The sequence below is a fragment of the Falco biarmicus genome, chromosome 4 (assembly GCF_023638135.1).
Source record: "Falco biarmicus isolate bFalBia1 chromosome 4, bFalBia1.pri, whole genome shotgun sequence".
NCBI lineage: Eukaryota > Metazoa > Chordata > Aves > Falconiformes > Falconidae > Falco > Falco biarmicus.
Window position 1 is genome coordinate 34,007,290 of NC_079291.1, and position 23,300 is coordinate 34,030,589.

Below are 23,300 nucleotides of genomic sequence, written 5' to 3' on the forward strand. Positions count from 1 at the left end.
AATTTCTTATCCTGGTGGGGAATTCCACTCAAGCTAGCAAGACCCTTCAGTAATAAGATCTGCTTGCTAGGAATAGGGCCTGAGAAATTTTTATGCGTTCTACATATATGTCTATAGGTATTTGCACACACACGCACACAGGTGTACATATACACACACAAACATGCACACACACAGATTTATAAATATATGTATATATATGTACATACACAAAGAGACAATATTGAAAACCATGTCAGACTTGGAGTGTTATCGGCTCGTCAGAACCATTTAAACTACTATCTACGCAGTACATATTGAAACTCAACTTTAAGATTTTTTATTTTTATGTACAGTTCATTTTGTTTCTCTGGAAATAAAATATCTAAATACAGACAGACTGTAATGTTGTATATGTATAGCTTTCAACAATACTTTAGCTGAATAAATGCTTTGTACATAGTTCTGTCTTTTAATGGAGTTTACAGCTACATTGATAAAATGGATTCCTCATTTCCTTGATTGTTTTTAACCAATAACAAGCAGAGAGACAATTACAAGTTAATATTAATAAGCAGCTCAAATAACACTGGTTAAATTATGTACAATACAAACCATTCATACAAATGATGACTAGGATATTGAATTTCTTACAATATTTTGTAATAAAGATAAGACAGCCACTTATAACTTACATGTTCTCCGCCAGACATTTTCCTTCTTAGACATCAGTTGGAGAGTTTTTAAGTATCTTAGGTGGCCTAAACTCACCAGGTTTAAATAATCAGAGCTTAAAGAGTCAGAGAAACATGAAACCAGAATGTCTGCCCATCTTTACTAGGAACAGGCTCGCTCCATGGAAAAAGAGCCACCTAACACCACCTCAAATGTGCCTACTGTGTGCTGGACAAAAGTCATGATGCTTTGCTGTGTTCATATAATAAGGAATACTGAACTCTAGTCACACATTTTTCCCATTTTAACAAGTATTTACTCCTACAGTATTATTTACCAGTACAGCTACTCCAAGCAGTAGAATGCATGAGGGGGGATTATTGATTGGTGTGTACACAAAGGACTTTCAAAGTGATTTCCATAACAGTCTGTGTTAGAAACCATTCTCTGTTTAGTTAATCCATTTTGCTTGATGATAGGCTATCCTGAAACCTTAGGTATCAGACAATGAAAGCTCTCTTTAACAGGAATCTCAATAGATGTGAGCTGAAAAGAGTGTGTGTCTCTGTGTATGTGCATGGTTTTATTTCAAATCCGTAGTGATTTACAGCTAGATTGATACATGGAGCTGACTGGGCAAAAATTACATTAGATTGTTTTCCACTAACATATTTGCAGCCGTTTGACATCAGCAGCAGCAGGTAGACACATTCCAGGCAATAGATGTGGCCTTCCTCCTTGAGGTTACAGCCCTGTCATACAACCTCTTTTATTCCCCAGGCTTCAGTCTCAGACACGTGTTGGTCCTCACCCTGATGGGAAGTAGGGTGTGTCACTGTGGTAGTTGTAATCGGGACACACCTTCTGTACTAGTTTATAATCTGTACTATAAAAGGAAATGTAAATACAGATTACTTTAAAGGGCTTGGAGCAGAGCCATGACACGTGGCTCTGGGTCTGCTCCTGATAACAGGTTTTTGAAGGGTCATAGTTGCAGAGTGTGTTCTTGGTAGCCTTGTCAACCTTTTCGTACTCAATTCGACAGTTAAAGGACTTGGAATCTTTGGCATCAATCACCGTCTGTTGTGCCAAGTCAAATTCCACTATTTTTGTAGGGGGCACTAGGCTCACAGATACATTCCCTTGACCAGTGGAGTTATGCCTGAAGTAAACACTAAACGTCCCATTGCCATGGTCAACGATTTTCCCTGTTATTAACAGATTTAGCTTCACAGTCTTGATGTTGGAATGAAAATCGCCCCAGCCAAACATTTTCTTAAATTTCCCAGTCTTGACGATGGGCCGTCTCTTTGCTCTAGGCCGAGGCTCTTGCAGGTCTGTGGAGTTCCTCAGCCAGTCCCAGAGATCTTGCTCAGAATAAGTTTCTGGGGCATCGTATCGCAGGTCCAAGTCTGTATCATTTTCCTTTCCACGAAAAGTCTGTGACAGCAGTCGGCTGATGGACAAGTCTTTGCTACTTTCTGTCCATATGTGCTTTAGTGTGGATTTGGAGCTTCCTGATTTTAGAAGTTCTGTTTTTCCTCCATTTGTTAAATTTGCACACGTAACCTGAAAAAGAAAGAAGGGGGAAAAAAAGGAAGGATATATTGAGATATGTAATACAAAATCCATCATTCCCACCTGAGACCAAAATGATCAGATTTCAAAATCATAGGGAATTTATTTTATTTTTGAGAAATTAAATTATATCTCTGTATTTAGTAAAACAAAACAGAAACACCTGTTTTCCTCTTCTTTTGTAGTAGTTTTTACTTTGTTCTCTTTTGCAGGTCTTTTACACTGGCCTTCAGATTTAATCCCAGCCATTCACATTATTCTTCAGCCTGAAAGCTACTTCTGTTATGATGCCTGTAAGTGATGAGTATGTAACAAATTACTGCAAAAACTAAGGTACACAGCTATGTCATCCTCCTGTCTGCATGTGGCTTCCACTGGCCATTTCTCAGGGTGAAGTACTCTTGCTTGAATGTTCCCTCTGCAAAGTGACTGTGTCTTCCGCCATCTGGGCCATATCAATCTGTTGCTGGCCCTGGAGTCCAGTGTCAGGGTTCTGTCTTAGTGGTGCCAGCCTGACCATGCTCAGAGTCCATGTCATTATAAATCTAATAATAGTAATATAATTTTCCTACTCCTTTTGATGAGTGCATATTGGTCTGTGTTCTTGATAGGGACCTTCAGTCACAATGAAAATAGAAGTAATAGAATAATGAAAATGTTAATCAACAGCTGTATGTACTGTGTGCTGTATCTCAGTTAATGCAAGAGGAGTCACAGTCTTATAGTCCCTTACAGATTAGCTACTGATTTGCCTTGTCTGTATCTAGTATGACAAGCATTTCTCCTTTGTCACTTCTTTATTCACACCTTCCTCCACAAACCAAAAAGTGATCTATGCAAGACAGAAATCCATTTGTGTATTTAAAAGAAAAACAGGGCCACAAAGTTAAAAGTAATAATAAAAAAATCCTGCAAAATCAGTTTTAAAAAAGACACAATCTAGCAGCAAGTTCTTACAAAATCATAAACTTCAGACATAGTTTTCTACAGAATTTAGTGTCAGAGCAATTTGTCTTATTTATATTTTTTCTCTTTGCCTTAATTGTGTGGAAAACAGAGAACAGATGCAGTCTCGCAGCTGCCTAACACGCAGCACTGGTAGAGAACTCTGACAGAGCATAGCAGGGAGGGCTGGAACTGGCAGGGGCAGTGGGTGGGTGGAAAAGGACTGACAATATCCTTAGTCCCATTCCACCTAAAAATTCGCACCAGACACACTGCCACGTTTTTTGCATTTGAACTGCTCTGAAGAGGCCATCAAGTTTCTTATTTCTCTTTTCATGGCTACACAGGAGACTCTGAATATGCCTGTTTTATTCCTCCGTGTTCTGGCACTGATTTACGCGCTTCTATCATACTTGCAGTTTTATCTTTCTCTTCACTTAAAAATGAATTGAGTGTATTCCCAACCCAGGAAACCCATTGGAAACCAGCTAGTATTTAAATCATGTCCCCTGCCTACTGGTACAACTGGAGGTATATGTCAGGGAGGATATCTATCACAGCATGGCCTTTTCATTTTCTAACAATTGTGGAATTGAAGCATGCTTTCATTAGTTTCAGCACTTTTTCAAGGTCAGTTGAAGGCACATACAAAAAATCAGTCTAAATTGTCTTAAAAAACTGATCAGATAGGAGGAAAGTCCTGAGCCTTTTACAGTAAATAAATAGGTAAATAAATCCATCACATCCCACACTGTACCTCCCCAGTGTATTTCAGGTTGGTGAGCCAGTAAGGATAAAAGATAAAATATGGGGGGTTTTTTGGATTTTTTCAAAGAGATTACCTCCTCCTCTTTTGAATGGAAGGACTAAAACATAGACTAGCATTTTGATAGCCAGTTTGTAGATGCCTCTTACCATAAACACAGTGAGCCAGGAGAGAAGCTGTAATGAAATGCACTGATGGTGCACTGCTTAATGAAGCAGCAATGAAGATGTCACAGGGAGAAAGAGACTCAGAATATAATTTTGCTGTGGCATATGGGGAAGGAGTGCAAAATAAGAAAAGAAATGTGTTTAAAAGGAAAAATGTGCCTGTGTAGCATTAATCTGTCAACCTGCTATGAATCTAAGCAGTTAGCTAGCACAGCTAGTATACCTGCAATCTATTTTTCTGTGCCACTATATTTTTCTGTGCTCACAGCTTGGTTTTCCTTTGTTTTCCTTTCTGCATCCAATGATTTACATTTCATAGGATTACACTATAAGTTCCACATAACAAGATGTAATGGTATAAAAACCTTTTGACGAAACGGTCTCTTTTTCTTCAGATGTATAAAACCGAACACCCAGGAAAGGAAGGAGATATTTCTGAAATGGTTGCTGACTGATCTAATACATGTGTTTTTTTGAAACCAGCATATTTCATGGATATGGATGATTCAGATTCCATGCATGCTATACTGCTTCATACCTGATCTAACAAATACAATTGATTGTTACTGTCATCGATTTTGTAATACCTGAAAGACTTCTGGTCATGCAGTTAGCCCCAAGACCTCTGTTTGCAATTTTCAGCGTGGGTAACCGGCTGCATACGTGATTAAAGACCTGAACCTGCCCTCCCTAGTCAAGTGTCTGTGTAAGCATTAGAAAAAAGAGCCCACAAGGGTTAATAAAAAGCTCTAGAATTCATTGTTCTTCACTAACATTTTCCAGACAACTGCTTTTCCATATACTGTTAGTATACTGTGTGCTGTAGAAAGTAGCTATATGTATCCTCAGAGACTTGCACACCCAATAATACGGAGCATTGCTGTGTAATAGAATTTCTGCAAATGCAGCAGTTATTTTCACATGAACTAATCCACAACCTTCTTCGCTCTCTCTGCTTTTCAACCACAAGGCTGCAATAATACAGGAAAGATCATGCAAATCCATGAGATTCTGCACTTAGTAGTGTGAAAACTAGCTTACTGAAACATAGACCTATTTTAGTGGTACATGAAAAAAGAATCTACTTAAAATGGCTTATGGAGAGCTAAAACACTAAGCAGCCCAAATTCTTTGGTGGCTTTTTTGTCCTCTTCCTTGAGTATATTTGCATATAATTCAGAAACTTGCATACTCTATCAATTAGCTCAGTGTAACTGGAGTTGCCTTCTTTTCCACAGCCAAGTGTCCGTCCTAGACAAAACATTTAAAAGTTTGGCCCACTAGTACTGGGCCTGGCTAGGATAGAGTTAATTTTCTTCATAGCAGCTCACATGGTAATGTCCTTTAGCTTGTTGACCCAAACACTGATAGCACACAAATGTTCTAGCTCTTGCTGAACACCGTTCGCGCAGCATCAAGGCCTCTGTTTCTCGCTTGGCCCCTCAAGTGAATGGATTGGTGGGGTGCACAATAGGTTGGGAGGGTACACAACTGAGCAGATGCCCTGAACTAACCAATAAGACATTCCATACGTTATAACATCAGGCTTAGCAATTAAAAGGAAAAGAGGAAGTTTCAGGGAGAGTTAGCCATCTTTTGGTGAGGAACTGGCTGGGCATCACTCTACCCATGGGAGGTAGTGAGTGTTGCCTTTGCATCACTTGTTTTGTTTTGCTTTCTTCTGTCTTCTTCCACTTATCCTTCACTTATTAAACGTTTCTTATCATGACCCCCAAGTTTCCTTGCTTTTATTCTTCCTTTCCTCTTCCAGTCCCACGTCCCACTGGGGAAGAGGGGGGAAGTGAGCAAGCAGCTGTGTGGCGCTTAGTTGCCCACCGGGATTAACCCACACCACCAATACAGTGAAATATATCAATGTTGCAGAACAGCTGAGGAAGGGGATTTCCTCCATGACTGCATAGCTAGAAGTGGGTTTTAATTTTATGGTATCAGAAGTGTCTGCACAGAACAACAGTAAGGAGCAAAAATATTTAGATATGCTTATCCAGTGCTACAAATGTCAGTGGAAAAGCACTCAGTAAGCATGGCAGGCTGACCTTTGGTTCCAGTCTTGTACTTTTAAGGGAAAGTACAAATTTCCACTACCTAGTAAAGTTTACTGGTATCAAAAAGGTACCAGAAGCTGCCTGCCTGGTAACTTTGTTCCAACAAATAATGACAAATTGTTATTCCATTTCTTCTTCTGCTTCTAGGACGGAGCAGACAGTGGTTTCACTGGGCACAATATCCCAAAGCATCGTTAAAAAAGACAGGAATTGATCTGTAATTCAAGTTTTACTCCATTAAAACATAATACTCCATTAATTCTGTATCCTCCTTTTTGATGGTGACTAATTATTTATTATGATGTTTAACATCATTAAATGTATTTTAATGAATATATGTAGTTTATTTAGGACTTCCTAAAGTAAAGGTAGTTTATTTGTCTCAGAAATTTTGGCGTTGTCTTTCAAGACACTGAGCCCCAAATGCTTTGGCAGGTCAAACCTGAACATTTGGAGCAGAGAAAACAAAGTTGGAAAGGGATGTCTGGAAGCCATGAAATCCTCAAGTGGTGATTTAGGTCCTCTTCTCAGTGAAAAATCAACCACAGCTATGTTAACATTAATTTAAGACTGATCAATTTGAGATTTTAAAAAATAGTCATTCAAAGAGGTACAGAATGCCTCTTGATTTCTCACTCTTTTATTTTAGCTCTATTACAGTTCATTACCTGTAATTACAGTATTGGTTTAGAAATTATGTATTTATTCCTCTGAATGCATGACTACTTGAGGGCAAATGAAAACATAAACAAACAATCTAATACTCAGGATAGAAAATGTCTCTCTTCAGGTAAACAACTAATCAAAACCCAGATCGTTTTTGCTGGCATAGTACTGTAAGAATTTGGCAGCACTGTGCTTGAGTATGCTTTGTATAAAAGAGTTCAGAATTTTCTTTCCTCAGCCAGATATTTCAGATACAGCATGGGTAGGAGAGTACTGATGGGCATAACTATAAACTGGACCATTATCAAGGCAGGACAGAACTCAGAAAATTTTAGTTGGGTCCTGTTTCTTCATATTAATCCTGTTTATGTAATGGGTGGAGAAAAACCTGGACCTACTTTACTATTCTACTTGGATCGATTTTTTTTTTTCCTATACCTGTCTACGCAGTGTACAAAGTTACTAGTGGCATGGAAAGATTTTATTCAGTGAGTAATTTCCAGACAAGTCAAAGCCAATATTCTGCAGGAATTTGACCATAAACAAAGAAACTGATAATGGAGATATGATTATAATGGGAGGTGAGTAAAACACAGTGAGGGACTTGTACCTGTTACAAACTGACACTTTGGAAAGGGAGTACAAACATGGAAACCCACGCACATTAATACTGCACAGAAACAGACCTCTCTGGTTTTAACTTACAAGCCTTTTTGTTACATGACATGAAAAGAATCAGGATTGGTCAATAAAAAAATGCAAACTCAGATGAATCTGACAAAGAATCAGGATTGGTCAATAAAAAAATGCAAACTCAGATGAATCTGACAAATGGAACAGAAAATCGTGATCAGCTGTGCCAAATGAGAACACAGAAGTGGCTATGCAGGATCAAACCAAAGACTCGTTTAGAAAAACATCTTGTCTCCAATAGCAGCTATAAGAGGTGGTGCCTGGAGAAGAGAAAGAACATGGCAAGCATATGATAGTCCCCTAATTTCTTCTCAGCTGTCAGATTCCTAAATTTCTCTGCTAAATATTTTTTGTGTGTATCTTTTCTGTTTTAGTAACTCTCAGTAGACTGCTCTTCTGTGCATTTGTCCACTCTGACCCTTTGTAAATTTTTAACCTCCATGACAACCTTCAGCAATGAGTTCCACAGTTCTGTTCCCTTTTACTGTTTGTTTTGAACCTGGCTCCTGATGCCTTCTTTGGAGAACCCTTCATTCCCCAGATGGAAAATTCAGTCTCTATCCAAATTTCCCATGCTCCTCCTTAATTTTCTTTGCTACTACACTTTACAAATTTTTTCTGCAAATATCAGTGACTGGAAAATGTGATGATTTCTAGCTACACAAAGAAGCCTACTTTCAGCCCACCAGTACATGCCTCAGCTATATCTATTCATAGTAGTAAAGAAATGTTGATCACTTTTCCAACCCTGAGTGCTAGCCTCCTGGGTCACAGAAATAATCCATTGTATGGAAGCCATTCTATACCTATACATTTAAATTCCCTTTCTGTCCTTTTCTGAAACATACTCAGTTCTACTCAAAGTTCTGTCTTTAAGATAGGGAAAACAGAATTGCACATGGTATTCAAAACGTGGCAGAACCATGGTCTTGCATGATGGCAAATGACCTGTTACTTTATACAAGTATATATATATGTATAAATATATATATTTATATATATAGAAATACATATATAGAAGTATAAATAGAATAAAATTCTATTACACTTTTTTCTCTACTAATTCATAATATTTTACTTGGTTTTGATCACTAATAAGCAGTTAACTGATGCTTGCATGGAATGGTCATAAACCTAAAATCTCACTCCTATTCATATATGAAGCTGGGATTTATTTTTTCCCCATGTGTTTCACATTACATTTACTACCACAGAATTTCATTCCTTAGTGTACAGCCTATTTAGTAATTCTGATAAGATATTTCTGCCATTCCTTACTGTTGGCTCTTATCTTTTCTATGCTGAAATATTTTGTCATCAACAAACTTTCTCACTCACCTTTCTCAGGTCATTTACAAATACATTGCACAGAAAAGGTCCTTGCACAGAGCCCTGCAGAATTCATATGGTGAGCTCCTTTCATTACTGACCATATTAAAAGAAGTATCTGAAGTTCTCAACAATCTTTTTTAAAATGATCACTTGGGATCATTCAGTTAAGCATAAAAAATAGAAATAATAGAAATTTTTGTCATACAAAAAACAAAGGGAAGGCAAAATGTTTTTACTGACTTTAAGTCAGGAAATTGAACTTAATATACACTGTTACCACAGTTTTTGTGAGAACTACCTTAGGATTCATAAAAACCAGCTTAATACTATCAACTGTGCTCAGCTCAACTTTAAATTCTGTATTTTTATTGTTTTAATCTATGAGCTATCATGCTTGTTCTGAATGGCCATTTTTAGAAAGCAAATGTGGTTAGCTGAACTTTTTTCATCATTCATACAACAGAGGTTATACAAGTCCAGAAGCTGATATAAATTCAGCTGACAACAGCTGATATAAATTCAGAGAATTTTAACATCATTGAAATTAGTGTGGTTCTATCAGTTGAGATCTGTTTGAGATCTAACCACAAATCAAAGACTAATTAGAAAATTTGTACCTACAGCAAGATGAGGTTACTAATAAAACAGCAGAGACTGCTTTGTTTAGAGACATTTTAATTCTTAGCAGTTGTTGATCATAGAATATTAAGATACTGCAGTGGGCTGTTCTGTAAAAGAAAAATAACTAGCAAAAGTTACAGTTTTACAGTGGTCTTCTGCACAATGTAAGTTGCCTGTTATAAATAAGTTTGTAAAATAGCAAGTCTCAAATAATTTTCAGGAAATGCAAAGGTGATAAAGCATCTTCAGTGGTTGGATTCCAATGAGAATACTGAAGAACTACCATGTCAAATCTTGCTCCAGTCTCAGTTCCTCTCACCTGCATTCACACTGACAGTGGACTAAGCTGTGGCACTGCCGCAAGTCCTAGTGAATGGTAACAGACTGATGAAAGAATGTGGCGGCCTGCCACCACATGTTAGAAGTCAGAACGTGTTCTGTGCCAGCTCAGCCCATGACCTAGGGTGGGAATCACCTCACCAATCACCTCATTCTCCTGAAATTCAGGTCTTAGATATAAACTACTCATCTAGGCTTATTCCATAATCAACAGAGAGAGACAAAGAGAATGAACTACCTCCTCTATCTCCATGATGAACCTTCAAGGATTGAATAAATGTTCTTCAACTAGATGGTTAAGGGCAAGCAAAAAAAATCTGACCTACAATGCATAGTTTGTCCTGGAGACAACACCATGGAGGGAACAGAAAGGCTTCAGAATGGAAGCTGGACAGAGATTGCTCTATCTAAATGCTTTCCAAACTGCTCTAGTCATTATCAAGTCCACTGCTCCCTGTACATCTGTAAGCACACTCAGGTTAGCGCTGTGTTACTCACACAGCAAGGTGTGCAGACTTACTACTATTGCTCCTCCTTTTAGATAAAGGAAATTTCCCATCTGGAGGTTTCCTTTCAGAAATGGCGTGGCTTTGTGCTATTCTGTTATCTTTGGGGTTTGATTTAATCATACTAACAATTTCCCCAGGTATTTAGAATCTGAAAAAATAATATTCTTGAGCCTGTTTTGTTCACTAGTGGCTACAAAAAATATTTAGTATGCAGGTTTGTAAAAAGTGTTTACTCATCTCAAGATAAATAGGCACTTGAAACCTATCAGACCTAGGTTTAATTATGGAGACATTTCTTCTGGTAGTAGTGCTTTAACTAATATTTTTCTCTTTCTCCTTTTTTCCTTTATTTCACTCTGCCATTACTGCCCTCTCAGCTGTGGCAGTACAGCTCTTCGTAAGAACCTATGAATTTCTTTCCTTTCACAAACTTCCACAGTAGAAATCAGACTCAGAATTAAACATCCAGGCTTCTCTAAGTGCCTGGAGAAGACCGGGAACTTTGAACCAGGAATCAAAACCACAGATCCATGGGAGGAAATAATGAAATGCCAGCCCTAAGGAATGTTCCACCATTTTTCTGGAAAGCAGGGATGAAGACAAGCAGTGCTGCCACTCTTGTTTTTCAAAGAAGGAATCTCATTGGTTTTTTCCTTCAAAGATGTAGCTCCTAGAGAAGAAGGAAATTACTGCCATTGCCTATTTAAATTCAGATCTTGAGAACATGAGCAAGTCAAACTTGTCATCCAGTCCTATACCGTGCATCTAAAAATGGCTGAAAGTTGGTTTTTGTCAATGAATCCAAAATCAGGGAAACAATATACCAGAAAACCTTTCCAGATCAAGAACTCCATAAGCTGGATTGGTGGCTATGCATTTAATAACTGTCAACTACCACTTACAAGAACTTGCCTGTTTCTCTTTGAAACTTCCAGCATCTGAAACACCCTGTGACCAGTAGTTCCACCTCTTAACTTCAGACTGTCTGAGGAATCTTTTGCTTCTGTTTGTTCTGAACAAGTAACCTCCCAGCTTCATTTGATGCCACCTAAAATTCTTGTCCAGCAGGCCACAACAAAACCTAGCAAGGCAGCAGCATTTTTCCTGTGGAAGGAAAGGCCAGGCAAAGCTGCAAAAGTTTATGGCTGTCACTTCCAGGGCAAAAAAAGGAAGTGTTGTCTGAGCTGTAGGTACTTCCAGAATCAGGCAGCTGCAAAGGTGGTAGTCAAGGGGCAACATAAAACTACGGGTTTGGAATACATAGGATATGTATGGACCCTCTCAGCTCAATTTTGGGGCCAAATCCCAACCTATCACTAAAGTCAATTGTAAAGATCCTGGAAGAGCAGAAGGATGAACATGGTGCGGTATTACGTAGCTTGATTCCATTTTCTTGCCTAGTTAAGGCAGAATGGAAGGTGTTTGGTTTGTAAAACATCATTTCTTTTTCAATTTAGAAAACATTATACTATCCCGTATAATAGTCTGAACTGAAGGACCAAATGAGTTACAATACACTGTGAAAATCTTCACATTATGATTTTACAGCTCTCTGCTTTTTACCTTAGAAGTGCAGGAATTCAGCCCAAATATTTCTAATAGTGGAGATGCAAGTGAATTTATAAAGATTTGGGGAAGGATTGAAATATAACTGTATGAAATATCCTATTAACTCTTGCCCTATGTTTTACATTTTTAGAAAGAATTTAAACTAAACTCTTGAAGCCTGCTGCCTGTGTTGTCATTAAAGATTTTTTACTTCAATGGATTATGACTTTTGAAAATTCACCCATCTCTGTTCAGCAGGGGATTAAACTTCCATGGAATAAATTAAAGTGGGTTAAAAATGTCTAACAGAGTTTTAAGACCCCTGTATTATGTCAGTATCACAGAGTGCTGCTAACTTTCAAATGAAAGTCTAGCTAGGTAAATAAATTTTGTCAAGGTTCTATTGTTCTCGATCCACATTCCTATAAGACTTCTTTTATTAATATTGGCTTGCCATTTTCTGCATACATGTAGAAAGTAATATTAAATAAAATTAGATTTTATATGAAAGGCCACAGAGCAACATTTTAATCAAAATTTGCACTGTAGTTTGCTTTCTATATAACACACTGAATAAAATTTTCATTTTCATATGTATAGACATACCTTCTGAAGTAGGTGAAAAAAACTATAATGTGTGATTTCCTGGTACTATACAATGGACAAAGCCGCTGTGCACTATTAACATGCTCTATTAGTATTACTCATTTTCTACATACAGTTTCCAATCAGCCACTGTTAACATAAAAGTTTAATAAATTTAAAATATTCCCACATTTTACCCAAACAGTTTGCTGTTCATGTGTCTGATACTGTATTTTTCCAAAGAAAAGTGTCAGAATGTTAATACAGCTGAGTCACTTTCCACATAGGTATTCATGGATGCATTCTAGAAATCTGAATTTGAAGAAAGATATATTTTGAGCAGATTTAACTCTCACTGGTGGTGGCAGAGTTTACATTTCCACACCAGAAATTGTACATCTGTATGAGATGCTCGTGAAATACAAAAACAAGGGCTCACACAAATATAAGAAATTCTATTGCAAAAGTATAGATATCTTTCATTAAAATTGCCTGTTGTTCACTATGAGTTATTAATTTATTACAAACAGCAGAATACTTCAGAAAAGACATTTTAAAAGCACAGAGGAAACCATTCCAAGTTTCAAGTCAGAGTCTGGCATATCCCTGCTAACTTTTATGCCTTCATCTTCACTGTATGCCCTTCCCAGATATGCAAACTGACTTCTCAGAAGCCTTCTGTGGTCATAAAGAAGGTTTTCTTCTTTTTGAATTTCAACCAGAAGCAGCAATATATTCCTTTTCTAACTGAGTTTGTTTAATAGGTATTGATCATTCATTCATTTCGTCAATGGATATCAAAATCTATTAAAATCCATCTCTGAGGAAAAAGGTGTGTTTCTTTAATGTTATTCTGCTAAGAAAGGGGAAGATTGAACAGTTATTCTATTGCAAGGGTACTCAGTTAACTTTTATTGAGATTTTCTTCATGTTTTTGTCAAGGTCTGCTAATTCTTAGCACGTGGACATCAGCTCTACTGGTCAAGCCAAGTGCTGCACACTGCTTTCCTGGCTACGATGTATGCAAACATATTGCAATGCTCCTGAATGCAAAGATGTCTAAGAAATACAGATTGTCTTATGGGAAACTAGGAGAAACCACGTTACATATTTACAAGATTCAGGCAAAATTTATCGTTGATCCAGATCTGAACAGGACTCTGCATCTGTGTACATTTGCTCAGTTGGGATGCAGGGCAACCAAGTAGTCTTGGAAAAAGTACTACCCCCATTTGCTTACATTGCTGGTCTTTCTGTGACTTTGGACACAGGTATCGAAAGAGACCTATTATGCCATTAAGAAGAATACAGTTACAGAGTACTAGATGGCGATACTATACACCAGTTTCTCTACCTCTTGTAAACTAGTAATATTCATTCAGTATGGTAATTCTTTGTAGTGATTATCCCAGAACTTGCACACACCATTTTTTAGGTCTATGGTACCTTTCTAAGCTGATCCAAACAAACATCACAAGGGAACCTAGCACAGGCAAACAAAACAGAGTAGAATACCCAATAGAAAAAAAATCAACATTGCCTGTGCCTGATAGTAGTCTTGTATTTTCTTCCTGCAATAGCATCACACCTAATTAAAAGTGAAAATTAATAGCCAGCAGGATTAATCAAATTCCATATGCAAATATCTGGCTCATGAGAGCCATGGTCCAATTGCTAGCACTATCACTAAGGTCATTAATTTAAATTGAGATGAGTTAAGAGTCCTTTGGGAATTGACACATAAGTTGAAGGAGGTTATTCAGTGCTAAGTTTTTCACACTGAAGTGAAAAACTTAGGAAGAAAATACACGAACATTACTTCAGCAAACTGATTTCTAAGATAATGAGTAGTGCTGTGAACTTGTCTGTGGAGAACCATGAGTCTTGTCCCATAACATAAAGCAGTTCTGATACATTGCTTTAAATTCAAATCAAGATGTACTGAAGCAAGTGGAATACAAGATAGTTCAAGACCTAATGACCTGGTATCTTTGGGATTGTTTTATGATGGCTGACTTCTGCTGAGCACCTTCAAATTACAGAAAGAATTTTCTTTTTTAAAACAAAACTTCAGTACCAGTTTCATAAACCTTTCAGAGACTTTTCCAGTCTTCAGAAAAGTTCCAAACATTTCCAATTAGCAAGAAATACTAACTCAACTTATAAAGAGAAATATTGGAGCCCTAGAACACTGGTTATATGAGTGCAAATACAGTGCATTCTCAGTTTACCATCTCTTCAGCTTACCTCAGAACTAGCTCCAGTTTCTTGATCTATAACTGTATTTCTAGTCTGGGTGACTAGAAGAAATGTAGTCTTTAAAGGCAAATTATAATGGAGTGCCATACACCTATGAACTTTCTCCAAATGCTGATGGCTGAAATATTTTAAGTTGCATAGTAACAGAATGACTGCAGAGTAATAAAGTAGTGATGGCATTATATTACTTTTCCTACATAGGGAATAAAAACATAAAATTTATTATTCTGACCTTGCATCACAAGGACTTCTCAGGTATGTAAAAAAAATCAACTGGCCTATCAAAATTGACTTAGATTAAAGGGAAAACTGCAAAGTGTGGCTTCTTCAAATTTAAAGAAAATATTGGAGTCCAAAAAATTTGTCTGGAATCTTTACAAGTTTAGGCTTTAGTATTTACACAACAGCATGTTTTCATATTCTCAAAATATAACACATTCAGGGTTCAGGGAGAATCATGCATTATTGGTCCCAAATCTGCTTAATTTAGAAAATGCATTAGTAGTAAAAATGGACAGAGAACCAGGAACTTTTCATACCAAGTTCCAGAGGGCCTTCATCTTTTTTGACTGATACTTGGAGTCCATGCTGGTTTGACCTCAGACTGTTCCAAGAGTCATCACCTTGACCACACTGAATTATTTGGGCCAATTCTATCTGCAGTGCCATTTGTACAGCCTCCAGCATGAACAGGATTTCAATTGTGTGATTCAGACAGGAATTAAGTTCTTTGCCTTTCAGAGAATAAACATTTCTTCACAGATAGGTCAAGTCTTTTATATTATCCCTGTATATTAATATATTCCTATGTTGCCCAAAAAAGCAAATAACTTTTTTTCCATCATCTCATCTTCTATATCTGTGTGGCTGAGCAGCAGCACAAAACAATTCAACCTTAGCAAGCAAATTTCATTTGTTACCTGCCAAATGCTGATACAGAAGATAACTATGAAAAAGCAATAAAATCCTCATTCTAAGGCAATAGGTAACATGCCTTCGCTATAATATACTTGCTAAATAACATTCAATGAACTCATAAAAAGTATTTAATTTAAATATAAACGCTTAACAGTTCCATTTTTCAGGGAGTAAATGACACTTTTGCTTGTGTTTCTTTTAAATGCATTTGCAGAATAGACATCCTTTCAAAACCCACTGCCTGTGTTATATATTATTACTATTATTGCAATGCTTGTGGACCACCCTATAGTCAGGGTTAGGGCGTACTAGAAATTAAACATATATAGTCACTGCCCTAGAGAGCTTTCTCACTGAAACAGGTTTGGCAAAGGCAAAGCTAAAAGAATAAATACCGGTGATGTCTTAACCCAGTCTTAGAGCTAAGAGTTAGTACGGATCTTTGGACTTTTCTTTCCAATGTGATATCCAGAATGTCCCAAAAAATGTTGATTCCAATAACTGGTTGAGATACAAAATGCCACTAGCTCTTTTAAAAAGGATGCAGGCTGAAGGAAACCAAGTCAGCTCAGACTGGAGTTGTTATTGGACTCACTGTCTATATCCTCAAGAAGTCTGAAACCCACTTGTAGAGCATTAGGAAGTCCCTGTTTTCTCCAGGAACAGGGGCACCTGCCCTCAGTAGTGAGAAATGTTTAATTTTCCTCTGATAAAAACAATAGTGCAAGTAATCTATCAATATAATCTGTCTTCCAAAACGGGAATCCCTCAGTTCCCCCTTTATCATTTGGCTGTCAGTCAACAGCAGCTCCGGGTAGTCCATAAGCTACCCAGTGAATAAAAAGAATATTTTCCATTGTTTTAAATTTGCTTAATAAAATTCTAATGATATAATTTTTATAAACTTACTGGAAAGTAGCAACATCTTACTTACCTTGTTCAAGCTATTAGCTTTTCAGAGTATTTTCTTTCTTAGTTTGTTGTATAGATAACTAAGACGGGACTGTAGGACAGCAAGAAAAGTCCAGCTGGTAATTATTACAAGATCCTTTAAGCATTTTATCCATCCACTTATTTTTTTGTGTGCATACATCTTATAGATTTTGTTGCTAAAATATGGAAGCTTTTTCATCTGTTGGAATCCGGTAAGATCCCGGATGAATTAATAGAATAGGTTTTCTGGTAATTTCAGAACAGTTTTTCCATGGAGAACATCACATACACAGATTTGGTCTGTGTTTTGTTTGCAAGAAAGACACTTAATCACTCACTAGTTGCAGGGCAGTATAAGAACATCAAGCTTTGGAATTTACAGTTTTGCTATATCATGGTAGTAACCCCAACCAAATGCCTGAAGCCTAAAACTGAATCCAAAACCTTAACTCTTCATTCTAAGCCCCTAACATTCAATGTCTCACCTAATCCTGACTCTAACCTGTTTGGTGCCCAAGAAGGGCAGGGGTGGTACGTTATAATGCACATAATTTAGCTATGATATACTTCCTCTAAAACTACTTGTGCATTTTTAAGTGTGATCATGTACTTTGAATAATCCAGAATCAGATCCTTTGCCAGCTTCGCTGACTACCACTTAATTTTTCAGCAGATCCGTGTCGGATTAACTGAGCTGAAGATCAACCACCTATATTTAAAATTATCAAAAACTGCCAGTTTTAAATTGCAGGTTCTTCTTCATTCAAAGCACTTAAATAACCTTCAGTTATATTTGTGGTCTAAAATATGATTTGATATCACTCAGGAGGAAAGATTTCCAAATATATCAACACAACACAAAAAGCTCAGGCAGAGAGACTGCAATTTTCCAGTTTGTCCTTCAGTGTGAAAATGGCAGTACTTTTTGTTATGGGGAATGGCAGTAAAGGGCCGCATGGCGGTCTCTGTGCCTGCTCAATTGCTGCCTGTTCTAATCAGATTGCTAGCAAGAGATCATTAGGAGTTTGGTGTTTATGATGTAAAATATCTACTAGGAATTGGATTTTGATCATCACTTCATTTTACATCTGTTTCTTTATAACCAATGGAACAAAAGAGTGTTAAACACTCTTGACCTTTCTTGGATTTGAACTAGTAACTTTACTGCTAATCCCTACTGAGGGACTCTAAAGTACACTACAGAGCCCCTGAGGCATGCAGCTTGACCCCCTCTGCTCAACATTGGGTTTAACCAACAATATAATCAAGAATATGCTCAGACTCGACAATGTTAATTACAGCTTTGGCCATAGTTTCTAGATGAAGTATAGATGAAACTGTCTAACTAGAAACATTAAAATATCTGCCGAGCTCTAGGTGATTCTATATGAATCAAAAAGTATCTCTGGCCAAGAAGCTCTTGCAGCCAAGAAGATCTTGCAGACTCACGCTACTGCACTGTCAGTTTGCTCCTAACAAATGCCCAACTCCTGGCAATTAGAATTCTTAAGCGGCTGGGTGAAAATCTGTTAGTTTTGGCTTGTCTCAAAATCTTCCCCCAGATGGTAATATAATTCCAAACCAGCTGAGATTCACTTGGTGTTGAATTTCATTGTAAAAAGGGTTCATAAAGCAAAGAGATGAACAAAAGGTTTTCCCCTCCTCAAATTTCAAGCTACAGCAAGAAGAGCATTTTCTTTTGAGTTTTCTTCTGAATATAATTAGCTTATTCTAAGTTCGTTATCTCCAGATCTAGTCTTTTTCCTTGGTTATTTGCAAATTTACATTCAATTATATTTCAGACTAACATTCACTAAGTGAGAAGAAACAATGTGAGCAAGAAGAGGTAATATGGTCTATCGTGCACTCAGGCCTTATTGAAAAGCTTAAAACTGGAAGAACATGGGGTTCTACCTGCACACTGTATGCCAGATTAAAATGGCATTAAACTGATATATTTTTTTTTTTGTAAATGCCAGTGCATAGTACTGTTCCAGTTTGTCACATAGGTTCATGCCTCTTACATGTGTATGTCAATATTTAGTGCTTGTTTTACAAGATTTAAGATTGTATTTTATCTAAGCTTAGAACCACATTCCTGCTTTAAACCTGTCTGTTGAAGACTTCCCTTTATGGGGTTATCTTTATTTTTCTGTAATATTTAGAGCACATCATCAGTACAAACTGGAATTCAGAGCCTACTGCCCTGAGATTGTACTGATTAATATCTCAGAGAGAAATACTAGCAAGGTCCCTCAAAGCGGACAAACTGCATGGAAATGACAGTGCACAGAAGCTAATTAGAGCCACCTATTAGCAGAGCTTATTAATTTGGGCATTGTGCTGAGCTGATGCAGCTCCTTTCTGGTTCGGGAGATAGCTTGCGCAATTCCAGCTCAGAGGTCTGCACTGTACTTGTTGCAGAGTATTGGCAGAGCCCTAATTTTCTTCATTTTTATCCATCAAAAAATGTAGATATTCCAAAGTAAATATAAATCACAGTAGTTGCATGTGTTCACTGGAATGAGTCATTTCCTGAATGAAATGAGTTCAGGCTTCATGAAGCCAGTTGCACGATGACTTTGGCAGGCACTGGTAGTTCACACAGAGAGACGCATGAAAGGTGCCTCCCTGTTTGACAGGCTACCAGCCACTCAGGTTGCACGTCAAGGGACAAAAAGAGAGCACTGATTTTCTAGTATACAAATGAAAACAATTTATAGTATGCACTTTAGCAGAGTTACTCCTCCAGAACTACACTGGTGTGACAGAAGTTCTAATGTGCTCCACATGGTTACTGTATTGCCCAGTTAATATCAGCTTACTGAAATGAGTAATTCATGTTTGTCAGGACTCAGAACATTTTCCCTTTCCTGCTGTCTTGGTTATACTGGGGCAGGCTTGCACAGGTAACAAAAAATATCTTTAAGTTAATATTTTGGGCAATTTAAACCAAGAAAGGAAAAATTCTCTCACAAGTCTTGCCCTAAGATCTCAGCAAGACACATGTCAGAGAGCTGGCTGAGAAAGTGTGGTTTGTGTTGTGTTGGGAATATTTCCTTGACTAGGAATATTCAAACTTTCATATAACAAATCACACAGCAATCTCTCTTAAGCACTTCAAAGAACCAGCAAAACACAGCAAGAGCCATGAAAAGACTCAGGACTTTTGAATCATTCCCAGCCCTCTTTCTGTTGCTGCAGCTCCTCCAGGAGGGAAGCGTGCCAGCTTCCACAAACAAATCCCCTGCACCAGGGTACTGAGGTATTGGATGGACTCAGTCAACAAGAACTTGCGGCCAGTATGCCAGGCCACCTGTTCTAGGGGGGATTGAGCCATGGAGAGGGGCTGAATTCAATTTCCTTTGCAATTCTCTTTACATGGCTTCCCAGCATTTATTAAATCTCTGCCACCTGGAGAAATTCTCTTTGTGTCTCATAGAGAGAGGGAACAATGGAGCAGAATTCATGTTTCCCCATCCCCATACCAGATTGACACTGGAAACCCCTAAGTAATTGCCACAAATCTACTATGAAAATACATAGTTTTCCTGTGAAGAAGATGAAGAAACTTCTGGCAGATTAAAAAAATAATAAAAAATCCTCATTCATTTGTGCAAAATTAATTAAAACTTCAGGGGACTGAAGCAGTGAAACAGGTACAGGTATTCCAGGAGGAAGTGTCTATCCATTGTTGTCTCATATTATTTACCACACAAAGGCTCAGACGTTTGCAGGAACGTAAAACCATTCACCAGCAGCCCCCCTTATTCTTAGTTACTAATATAGTCAAAAGACAACGATCTCAGCATCGTATCAACAGCAAATTATGCCACAGAAAAACACCTATGAAATCCACTTTTTTCCTTTACTTTGCAACATAGAAAACAATAAATATTTCTTTCCATATATGGGGGAAATGCCTTAGATCAGGGGTCCTCAAACTATGGCCCACGGGCTGGATACAGCCCCCCAGGGTCCTCAATCCGGCCCCCGGTATTTACAGACATCCCCCCACCACCACCAACGGGGGTTGGAGGGGGGAAACCAAGCAGCCGCAGATGACTGCCTGCCACTTCATCTGCGCGCTGGCCCCCTGGTTAAAAGGTTTGAGGACCCCTGGTTTAAATGATTCATTGTTAGTATTGACTCTTTAGGAAATGTAACATGAAATGTATTTATTGACATGAATTTTTTTATACTGTTGAAACACAATATAAAAATAATACCTTGTTCAAATGCAGCACTTTTCCTTAAAGATGTCACAGAACTTTACAGTAGAATCAAGTCTGTCTACTAAGTAAGAATTATTATCGTCATTAAAAATTATAAATGGCAAAACCAAAGTACTGAAAGTTACACAACTTCCTCAAGGGAACCCAAAATTGCTCTGAATGCCACTTTGACTGTAAAATTTTAGCATCACCAAAAATCAATCCAAGAAGATTCAAGGACAGTTACATTGCCTTTTTGGTGAGGGTATTAATGCAAATGTGTTCCTAGCAGAAAAAAACAACAAAAAACCCCAACAAAAACCAAGCAATAGAATCTGTTTAAGTGGAATCAATTTTAAGCTAATAAATATCTGCTTTGATCAGAAATTCAGGAAATAATTACAAGATTAAAAATAGAAAGTACAAATAACTAATGGCATATTTTGAAAGGAAATGTGCACATTGAAATCCAAATGACGCAATCTTTTTTTTCCCCGCTACAAACTACCTGAGCTGGGAGTAACGAAAAATGAGACAAGACGGACAAGAATATAAAGCTCTCCAGTGCTGGTCCATCATTGGCAAAGTCACAGAGAAAAATGAAGGTTTATCGTTCATGTGGACCCATGTGACACTTCCTGGAGAAGCAAGCTTTTTATTCAGAAAAGGAACAGATGTTTTGGCAGATAGCATAGAAAGAATCCTGTCAGAGACTATAAACTAGGCTCGAAGGGAGGAAAAAAAAAAAAAAGAAAAAAGAAAAAAAGTGTGGAAAAAATGTGAAGTATAAAACAAAAGAACAAAAATGACATGGATAAAATAGAAATGCAGAAAAAAGACAAGGGCTTTGTTAAAATTAAAAAGAGAAAGTAAATGTGCTAAACACCTTATAACTTGAGAAGAAGTTTTAAGACCAAAAAAAAGAAACTTATCACTCTTCCACTGACACAGCTCATTGCAGCATGAAGCTGGGAGATTAATTTTATAACTGCAGACAGAAATCAAATAAAAGGAAGAGTCAATGCCCTTTTTAAGCATCAGTAGAGAAAGATCACAAGTACACAGCCAATATTAAAATGCAGCCAAGGTTTATGGCCAACATTTAAGTAGATTTATACTGGAAGAACAAAAAATAACCAACTGTGTAAATGGAGATGGGTGTACTACTATCTCACATGCCCCTGCACCCCAGTTTTCCTTTTTCATTTGCTTGCAATAAAGAAGTTTCTTCTGAACCAAACAAATGTGTTTAAGATGATTTTAAACTCAAACTCACCAAACCAATTCCTGTGAATAACATCAGTCTTGATAAAGAAAAGCTCTGCCAAAAAATTATTAGCCTACTCCATTCTGAAATCTACTGCTGCTGGACAACAATATTTAACAATATCTTCTTTAACTTTCAAGACGAGCCTTTTCTGAAAAATATGAAGGAAGCTGGTATCAGGGTAGCGAAGCCAGTTAGCCAGTGCTCAGTCCTGCCTTCAGCTAAGAGCAAAATACCAGCTGAAGATACTATGGCATGTCTTGGTACAAATATTTGAGTTGCAAAGAAATGTGGCCATATGCAAGGTGCACTCTCAGCTGTCTATTTACTGTGATCGCACCAATACTTTAGTCATTCAGATACTCTATGTCAGCTGCCCCATGGTAAGGGCCCACACGCCTGTCCTTAGCATGTAGTAAATTCAAGGTAGGTCAAGAGCCCTTCTGCATAAACAACAAAAAAAAGTTATCACAGGGAAAAAGCAAGAACATAGATTTTTATTACGGAATACTCAAGATCACACCTTAACTTCCACTGCAATAAGCTTCTTACATCCCAAAATAACACTAGTCGGCCAGCAGGGATACAGCTTAAGGTACAGTTCCTGAACATATCTTAAAACCAAAGGCTAAATTTAGTGTTTAAATGTTGTCCTGAATTGCTGTTTCTATGAGGAGAAGCCCATACAGTAACACTGACTACAGAAAGTACTAGAAATGTGAAAACACAATGAAAGTGTTACATACTTCTGTCTTTTGGATAGTAACTCCTATATTAAGTCATTAAAGAGGTGCCATTTCTTGCACAGCAAGAAATAGAATATGTCTGTGAAAACAAGAAACCATGAGAAAGTTTACAGTCAGAGAAATGTACAAGGAAGAGCAGCAAGGAAATTAATACAAAGTCCCAGTAAAGCTGACAGGAAGAAATAAGAAGGTTCACCTGGATAGAAAACTGACCATGCAAACACTTTTTTGCATTCTGTATATATTTCCATCAGTGGCTTCCATTTATTATGTTCTCAGCCTACAGTCAAAACTAGATTTTCCTGTCTGATGGACATGAAAGCTCAAATTCACATCTGCAAATTAACTATGTTCTTTCTGCTTCATACCTCGACTATTATGTGCAACGTTACTTCTGGAGTTGTATCTTATCTTACAATTTGATGATTATGGTACATCAGGGAGAAGAGAATGCACCTTGCTTTGCCACAGATACATTTTTATTGAATCCACAG

General features: G+C 37.5%; 1 protein-coding gene across 2 annotated transcripts in view; it reads right to left on the bottom strand.

The window, feature by feature from the left end:
* Window positions 1–296: 296 nt before the first annotated feature.
* The window catches only part of NXPH1 (neurexophilin 1), a 142,349-nt gene continuing 119,345 nt past the window's right edge, over window positions 297–23,300 (bottom strand). For both annotated transcript variants that reach the window (XM_056338678.1, XM_056338679.1), the window contains exon 3: window positions 297–2,223. In XM_056338678.1, coding sequence (XP_056194653.1) covers window positions 1,462–2,223 — 762 coding nt within the window. In that variant the 3' untranslated portion in view covers window positions 297–1,461. The remainder of the gene's footprint in view (window positions 2,224–23,300) is intronic.